This window comes from Dipodomys merriami, unplaced genomic scaffold, assembly GCF_024711535.1.
Source record: "Dipodomys merriami isolate MVZ:Mamm:240054 unplaced genomic scaffold, mDipMer1.0.p SCAF_1, whole genome shotgun sequence".
NCBI classification, from domain to species: domain Eukaryota; kingdom Metazoa; phylum Chordata; class Mammalia; order Rodentia; family Heteromyidae; genus Dipodomys; species Dipodomys merriami.
The window spans coordinates 2,785,604-2,794,782 of NW_027202270.1; the positions used below are offsets into that span (position 1 = coordinate 2,785,604).

The following is a 9,179-nucleotide window of genomic DNA, read 5'->3' on the forward strand; positions in this document are numbered from 1 at the left end:
CATTCATACAACATGATACATTTGGGGAACAACCTTCACGACTGTTTTTTAGACTTCTCTAGGCAGAAAGTATTCTTGGAAAAGCGAAATGGGAGGTCACTTGGAATTAATGAAATACAGTTCCTATAGCCACCTTCGTACATTTTAGACTTACTCAGGAAGGATTATAAACAACTTTAAAATTTTGTTTTATGGTGATACTCTTTCTAGGAAGGTGTTCTACTGCTTGAGCAATACCCACAGACATTTTTGCTTTTATTACTATTATTATTATTATTTGTGCCCATCCCAGAGCTTTAACTCAGGGCCTGGGTGCTGTTGCTGAGCTTTTTGCCCAGGGCTAGCACTTGAACCATAGCTCCATTTCTGTCTTTTTTCCAGAAATAGGAGTCACATAGACGTTCCTGCTTGGGCTGGCTTTGAACTGCCTTTCTCAGATATCAGCCTTGAGAAGCTAGGATAATAGGCATGGCCACTGGTGTCCTGCTCTTTCATTATTTTTTGAATACAAAATAATGTCTGGGCCCACCGGGATTGTGAGCCTCCTATTGATACTTCTTAAACAGCTGGGATGATAGGTATGCGTCACCACATGCAGCTTTTTATTGCTTAGGTTAGGATCTGGTTAATTTTTTGCCCAGGCTGGCCTCCAACTATGATCCTTCCTGATCTCCACCTCTTGAGTAGCTAGGATTGCAGGCATGAGCTGTGGTACCTGACTAAAAACACCCCCCCCCCCATCATGGGGCTTGAACTCTGGGCCTGGGTTCTATCTCTGAGCTCTTTAGCTCAAGGTGAACACTCTACCATTTGAGCGACAGCGCCACTTCTGGTTTTCTAGTGGTTAATTGGAGATAAGAGTCTCATGGACTTTCCTGCTGGGGCTGGCTTTGAACTGCGGCCCTCAGATCTCAGTCTCCTTAGTAACTAGGATGACAGGCGTGAGCCACCGGTGCCCGGCTAAAAACACCTTTTGAGAACATCACAGCCTGGCACAGCTCACATGTCAGTTCATGTGAATATTAGGACTGAGTTGCCAAAGGCAGTGGGCAAGCTGACGTAGTCCTGGGACTCTGCAAACAGCACCCCATGCTCCCAGCAAGCAATGCCATAGGTTCCAAGGATGGACCTGGCTTGGTTTGGGATATGGTGGGGATGGGTTTGACAAAACACAAGCTGTCTTTTAATCACAACAGGGACTCAGCTGTGGAATCAAAACCCTACCAGGAAAACACATTTTCAATGAAGGTTCTTCGTGCTTCGGCCTCCTAAGGGGGAATCTCTGAAGCAGCGGTGAGACACAGCAAGCCGCCGGTCCCCTCTGAGGCCGCTTTGAGGGTGTAGCTTGGGGTGTAGCTTTGAGGGTGTAGCTTTGAGGGGTGTAGCTTTGAGGGGTGTAGCTTGGGGTGTAGCTTTGAGGGTGAAGCTTGGGGTGTAGCTTTGAGGGTGAAGCTTGGGGTGTAGCTTTGAGGGTGGAGCTTGGCGTGTAGCTTTGAGGGTGAAGCTTGGGGTGTAGCTTTGAGGGGTGTAGCTTGGGGTGTAGCTTTGAGGGTGTAGCTTGGGGTGTAGCTTTGAGGGGTGTAGATTAGGGTGTAGCTTTGAGGGTGTAGCTTTGGGTGTAGCTTTGAGGGTGTAGCTTGGGGTGTAGCTTTGAGGGTGTAGCTTGGGGTGTAGCTTTGAGGGTGTAGCTTTGAGGGGTGTAGCTTTGAGGGGTGTAGCTTAGGGTGTAGCTTTGAGGGTGGAGCTTGGGGTGTAGCTTTGAGGGTGGAGCTTGGGGTGTAGCTTGGAGGGTGTAGCTTGGGGTGTAGGTTTGAGGGGTGTAGCTTGGGGTGTAGGTTTGAGGGGTGTAGCTTGGGGTGTAGCTTTGAGGGGTGGAGCTTGGGGTGTAGCTTGGAGGGTGTAGCTTTGAGGGTGTAGCTTGGGGTGTAGCTTTGAGGGTGGAGCTTGGGGTGTAGCTTGGAGGGTGGAGCTTGGGGTGTAGCTTGGAGGGTGTAGCTTGGGGTGTAGCTTGGAGGGTGTAGCTTGGGGTGTAGCTTGGAGGGTGGAGCTTGGGGTGTAGCTTGGAGGGTGGAGCTTGGGGTGTAGCTTGGAGGGTGGAGCTTGGGGTGTAGCTTTGAGGGTGGAGCTTGGCGTGTAGCTTGGAGGGTGTAGCTTGTGGTGTAGGTTTGAGGGGTGTAGCTTGGGGTGTAGCTTTGAGGGTGGAGCTTGGGGTGTAGCTTTGAGGGGTGGAGCTTGGGGTGGAGCTTGGGGTGTAGCTTGGAGGGTGGAGCTTGGGGTGTAGCTTGGAGGGTGTAGCTTGGGGTATAGCTTGGAGGGTGTAGCTTGGGGTGTAGCTTTGAGGGTGTAGCTTGGAGGGTGGAGCTTGGGGTGTAGCTTTGAGGGTGGAGCTTGGGGTATAGCTTTGAGGGTGGAGCTTGGGGTGTAGCTTTGAGGGTGTAGCTTGGGGTGTAGCTTGGAGGTCTGTAGCTTGGGGTGTAGCTTGGAGGGTGTAGCTTGGGGTGTAGCTTTGAGGGCTGTAGCTTGGGGTGTAGCTTTGAGGGGTGTAGCTTGGGGTGTAGCTTTTAAGGGTGTAGCTTGGGGTGAAGCTTGGAGGGTGGAGCTTGGGGTGTAGCTTGGAGGGTGGAGCTTGGGGTGTAGCTTTGAGGGTGTAGCTTGGGGTGTAGCTTGGAGGGTGGAGCTTGGGAACATGACAGGCTCTTCTTTTCCTTTTCACCTTTAAGATGATGCAGTGGTGTGGATGTAAGTTCTGCCCTGGAAAAAAAATATATAACCTTAGGCCAGAAAAATAAAAACTTCTAAATTAACAAGTAGTACTCTGGGGCTGCCATTCCTAGGGTCCTGCTCCCACTTTTCTACCCTTTCATTTTCTTCAGAAACTTCAAAGAATGAAAGCAGGAACTTACATTACTTGGTTTTCATTCTGAGTGTGCATTTCTTGCTTTTAAGAAGAGGATCGCATGCATTTACAAAATCAAAATCCAGCCACCCTCTGTCCCCCCCATGCCCCTCTTCCAGCTTTGGCTCTATCTACCGGAGTGAAATGCTTCTCTGTGTTCCTCAGCCCTTCCCAAAGTAAGTGTGCACTGACATCCTTCTATGGTCATGAAATCTTCTCTGTCCTGTGCCAGCCACGCCTCTGTCCCTCATAAAGATGTCACAAATTTTGGTGAAATAATTCTTCATGCCTGTGATTACAAGTTAATAGTAATTGTCCTCGCTTGTGTTTTCTGAGCTAAGAACTCCCAGAGTTCCCCTTTCTCTTTAGTCCAACTTCTTAAGTTTCTGTCACATCCCAATAGCTCATCAAATCACTAAGCGCCCACCATTGATCATGGGGTAATCAATTAGTGAGTCAGCGCCCAATTGCTTTGCCAGGTCCAACCTCTGACCACTGGGGACCAAGCCTTCAACACCTGGACCTGTGCAGAGCGTTCCAGATGGAGACCACAACGCCCGTGAGTTTAGGGTCTTCTATTGTTTGTGAACTATCACAGCAGTCTTCTGTCCTGGTGAGAATTCATCAGTCATTGTTTTACTGTTCAGTCTGAAAACTCATACCCTCCAATTGTTTTATTTTCCACATTTATTATTAGTATTAGTATTTTTGCTGGCACCAGGGCTTGAACACAGGGCCTCAAGCTGAGCAAGAGCTGTCCTTTTAGGCTCAAGACCAGCACTCTACCACTTGAGCCACACCTCCACTTCTACTTTTTTGCTGGTTCGTTGGAGATAAGAGTCTCTCAGATGTCTGACTTTGAATCATGATCCTCATGTCTCAGCCTCCTGAGTAGCAGGAGCCACTGACGTCCAGATTCCGTAACATTTTCGAGTCTTTTCTCTCTATGGCTTCCTTCCTCTCATCTGTCGCTTCTGGTTCTCGGCCGCCAGGCCTCCAGCCGTGGTTCCCCTGTTGCCCCTTTCCCCACTTCTTACCATACCCTTTCATGAGTTTTTCTCAAGTTCACTTCCCAAGAACTTTCTCGTGGTTTTCAAATTTGCTATTAGGGTATTTCTTATTCTGTTCTTTTGTTTTTCTTTTCCCATTGTCTGCTTTCTTCCAGTTTATTTTTTCTTTCCTTTTTTTGTTTTTCTTGACAGGAATTTTAATTGGAGCCATGCCTTTTTGTCGGTCATGGGGCTTGAATTCTGGGCCTGGGCTCTTCAGCGCAAGGTGAGTGCTCGACCACTTGAGCCACAGCACCACTTCTGGTTTTCTGGTGGTTTATTGGAGATAAGAGTCTCACAGCTTTCCTGCTGTGGCGGCTTTGAACTGTGGTCCTCAGATCTCAGCCTCGTGAGTAGTTAGGATTACAAGCGTGAGCCACTGGCGCTCAGCAAAATCCAGTCCTGTTTGAGATAGGCCTGGGATCCCCTCTATGTGGTTCCTACGTCAGGGTGCCCCAATACCAAGCCACTTGTCCAGAGGAATCTCTCCAGCTTTGGTTTGTGTCTTAGTTGACTTCAACCTGAGCTTCTCAATCTCTACCTCTCAAGGAGCTAGGCTTACAGGCTTGAGCTACTGTGCCCATCCTCCTTCAGATTTGTTATTCGCTTTCATCCCTCTTTTGTTCCTTTTCATTTTCTTTCCTCCTTCCCTTCCTTACTTCCCCTCTCCTCTTCATCCTCCTTCTCCATCCTCTCCTGCCTCCGTTTCTAGTCCAGGCTGGCTTTGAACTCATGATTCAGCCCCTGAAGTGTTAAGACCATACGCCTACGGCACTGTGTCTGGATGCTGTGTACATTGTTGTTACTCACTCAGTGATTTTTTTCTCAGAAGTCTTGATTGGCTAGATGAGAAATGCTTAATTTTACTGTATGGATGGAAGTGAGGGTGCCCTATCCTGGCCACCCCACGTGGTGCCTGGTCCCTCCGGAGGGTCTCCGGACTTCCCAGGGGAAGGATCTGGTCTTGGTACCAGCTTGGCTTCCTAGTGGCCCTCTACCACACGGCCCTTGGCCCTCTACCACATGGCCCTTCAGGGCTCTTCCCAGGACTCTGGGAAGGAATCGCAATCACTTCGAAGCTGACGCGAGCCTGTCTGACCTGCTGTCTGACCTGCTACCTGACCTGGTGCCTGCGGAACACGGATGCCAAGGCTAAGGCTATTGTGGAGAGATTGATCCACCCACCCTCTGCTCATGGAAATTCAGATTTCAAGCTGAAAAAAGAAAGCAAGTCAAACTGAAACTTTGGTGTTGTCCTTTAATTATAAAACCAAAAATCTCTGTGCTCAAATTGTTGAATGTCAGTTGGCTACATAAATGTTTCTTGGCTCATTTCACACTTGGGTTTGACATCCTTAAAACTAATCAGTTGAGTCTGCTTTATAGCTCATAAAATTCTAGGAAGAATGCTATATTTCTAACTGGGCAATTTTACACCGATTTTCCTAGAGCCAGCTCAATGCTGACATATAACTTCTACTTAATATGATCTTTTCATTCCCCCAGATGGAGGGGTTAGTATGTCTCCCCTCTCTCAACTTACTAACTCAAGATAAACAGATTGCTTTGTCAGGCTTTCCTTCACAAGAGTGTGAACCATTATAAGGATCTTCTTCACACTTAATGATTCACTTTGGAACTCCTAGACCTGATCCACACCTTGCTGGGTTGATGCTATGGGGGCTATCTGACAATACCTAGTTTATGGTCAGAATCTGTGGCACTTTGTGTCACAGACTTCCCTTCCTGTCTGTTTTGGTTAGAAAAATGATTTTAAGGAAAATTGAATGCGGGGCATTTTAGAACAGCAGAAGAAATCACAGACTTGAGGGAAAGTAATGCCAAAATGTATTCTTTTTAAGTTAGTGTGTGTGTGTGTGTGTGTGTGTGTGTGTGTGTGTGTGTGTGTGTGTGTGTGTGTGTGTGTGTATGTTGCTTCAGGGACTGGGTGCTGTCTCTGAGCTTTTGTGCTCAAAGGATAGCACTCTACCACTTGGTTCACAGCACCACTTTTGGCTTTTTTGGGGGTAGCTAATTGGAGATGAGAGTCTCATGGATTTTCCTACCTAGGCTGGCTTTGAACCTCTCTCCTCAGATCTCAGTTTCCTGAGTAGCTAGAATTACAGGCGTGAGCCACCAACAACACATAGCTCTTTAAGTAATTTTTTGTATTAGCACACTGGGCAGGACCACTTTGGCTACAAGCGCTGGGAATATAAGTTAAATGACTGTAGCAGATAAATATATTTTGGCTCATGGAACAAGGTGGAGTTGGGTTGGGATGGGTAGGATCAGAATTTAGGGCAAGATGTCTGGAATGAGGAAATAGCACATTCCCTCACCTACTATGCTTTGTCCTTGCTGGCTGGCTTCCTCCAAAGTGCAGAAAATACAACTCCAGGTGTCACTGGCAGGACCCCAGGCTGGGGTGGTACAAGGAACCCAAGGAAAGACTCTGATTGGACTGTTCATGAGCTGTGTCTAACCCAGAATACCCAGTGTAGGAGAATCTCAGGGGTGGGGGTAGGAGGTAGAGATCTGCAAGAAGATGGCAGTTCTTTTGAACCCTAGATGGAAGTAGGCAAAGGGTATTAACCCAATTAAGGAAAGAGCTGGTCAGACAGAGCCAAGGGATCCCAGCTAAGTACTGGTCCCATGGTGTCCTTTGCAGTGTTCTAGGTAGAATTGAGATGTCTGTTGGCTGGACCTTCAGACACTGCTGATCGATTGCAGCATTATTTATGAGGAGTTGGGTTTGTGGGAGATCTTAATCAATGATTGTGAAGCTTTGGGAGCAGGAAGGGGCCTCTGGCTTCCAGCATCTCCGTCTTGATCCCTGAGCCTTGGGCTGGGCCAAGTTCAGAGCTGCAGTGTCAGAAGTGTGCTCAGCGGAGTGGAGGATGGACAGATGAGGAGCGAGGTGGAGGCAACTGTGGCCAGCAGGGCCCAGAGCCTGGGAAGTTGGCGCAGGGTCCTCCTGGAGGCTGGTGCTCAGCTGCCACTCATCCCACGGATGGGATGGCTGAGCCACACAAAGCTCTGCGGTCTGCTCATGGCCAAGGAGGCCCAGGGCCTTGTTCCCAGACAGGCAGTGGACTTCTACTCTGCTGCTCAGGGGGGCTTCATGGGAGTGTCGACGTGGAAAGACCCCACTGCTGCCCCCTGGCGGCCAGGTCGGTGGAAGCCTCAAGTTCTCCTTGGCCGTGATGACAATTTTTCTTCTCTGGAAAGAGCAGAGCTGCCTGGGGAGCCTTCGACGCTGAGCTCATCCGGAGTTTCACGTCTTGGGTAGGATGGAGCTCCAACCGCTCCTCATCAAGCAACTGTCACCGCATGCGGTGTGTGGTGGACCGTGGGCTGGGGAAGGAAGCGGGGCCTCCGCGTGGGCTAGGCCGATGCTGTGCTGCTGGGCCCGAGGCCCACACTGGCGCGTCTTCATCTTCCCCACGGCAGCGCTCACGTCTGCTTGCTTTCTGTCCGCCGGTGCCCCTGGATCTCCCCGTGCAGCTGGGGCTGAGGTCGGGTCTGACCAGGGCCCCGGGAGACCCAGGCAAGGGTGAGGAACTCCCAGGACCAGGTCCTCAGGCCGTGTATCTCTCCCCTGGGACAGCGCTCCCAATGGTGGGTTTCTGGCTATCTTTAATTCTGGTACTGCTGCCAGTGCTTATTATGGGATTTGGGTTGCCATGGCCATGGTGGGTCGATCTGGGGACTGATTTGAGGTAGGAAGATCAGACAGAAGTAAAATGGACGAGGACTGATCCCGTGTGGACTTCCAGAAGCTTCCTCCCATGAGCCAGCTGTGAGTCACGCAATTCCCTGTTTCCACAGTGTCTGCCAGTGCATTTCTTAGCGTTCTCATCATGTCATCTCTAGCTGCTCCTTGCAGTTGCCTGGTCAGGTGGAGGACTCAATTCCGTTTTCTCCATCGGCGTGGCCCTCTTCAGCCGAGTTAAAACGAACAGGTGATGCTTGCAGAGAAAGGACTGTGCATCTTGTTTAAGAATGCATTCACCTTACAGTGAATGACGCTGTTTCCTGGTATAAATGGGAGGCAATGCATCTAATAGTCTGTATCCGTCAAGGCTGACTGCATGTATGTGCCAGCTGGATGCAGAAGAATTTCACTAGAAATCATGAGAGAAGCATTCAACAGGAGAGGGACCACGGACACAAGCCATTCTTTTACGAGCAGAGGCTCAAGAGCCGCGAGCTCGGGGAATGACGGAGGGCCTCTTCCATGTTGGAGCTAAGGATGAGTTAAGCGCCATGTTGTACCTACAGAGCCACGTGTCACTATGGCTTAGTGTCAATCGGTGAGATTTACCAGCACCAGCGAGAGGAGCCCTAAGAAGGTTGGGTGCAGATGGGATGCGTCTGCGCGGTGCGGCGGCTGGTCTTCAGGACCAGCGCCGCGCTGCCGTGTTGTCAGGAGTCGGTCAGAGGGACGGCAGACGCGGCCTTGATTTGGCCTCCAGGAATGGTTTGGAGGACAGGAGCCCCAGCCCTCTGCTCCATGTTGCCAGTGGGACGCAGGACACTGAATTCAGGACCACAGTGCACGGCAACCTGGGACGAAGGCGTGAACACCAGGACAGTCCCTGGGAACTGGCTGGACTGCGATGTGGGTCTCCCGACTGCTTCTCCCGCCACAGCTCCGTCATCCCAGGGATGTAGGGACTGTGGAAGTGGCTCTCCTGCCCGCTGTCACCCAGGAGCCTGACCCGGGGGCACCAGCCCGCGCCCGGTGCTGCTCCCCGGCAAGAAGGCTCAGGTTCCATCTGCGCTCGGGGGAGGCCTGGGGAGGGCTCTACTCATCGAGGGCTGTGTTCGAATCCTGACTACCCACCCCCCTCAGGTTTCTAGGAGCGGCTCCCGGCCTCCACTGACGGTGCCTGACAAAGAATATAGAGCTGAGCTGGGCGTGACGGACTCCCCTGGGAATCAGGACTAGGAAAGGCACACGGTGTGCTTGCTACACAGTGCTGGCCTGTGACAAAAAGGGCAGCCCCCTTCCAAACACCACATCTGGGAGGGGAGATCTGACTCCACTCAGTCCCTGCCCCAAAGGAGCCTGGGAAGTGGCGCTGCAAACCACGTCTCAGAGAACAGCAGGGAAGGCAACGGGAGGGGACCAGTTAGCTCAGCAGCTAGGGGGAAATGGCACCAAGGCGCTCTTCAGGGCACCGAGGGGCTCTTATGGGTCCCGTCTACGGCCAGTACTGGACCCCCTG

General features: G+C 50.9%; 1 protein-coding gene across 1 annotated transcript; it reads right to left on the reverse strand.

Annotated features, from left to right (window-relative positions):
• Positions 1 to 1,719: 1,719 nt before the first annotated feature.
• LOC138810890 (uncharacterized) lies at positions 1,720 to 2,688 on the reverse strand. The gene has a single exon (XM_069998323.1). The coding sequence runs from the start codon at positions 2,686 to 2,688 to the stop codon at positions 1,720 to 1,722; it is 969 nt and encodes a 322-aa protein (XP_069854424.1).
• Between the last annotated feature and the right edge of the window lie 6,491 nt (positions 2,689 to 9,179).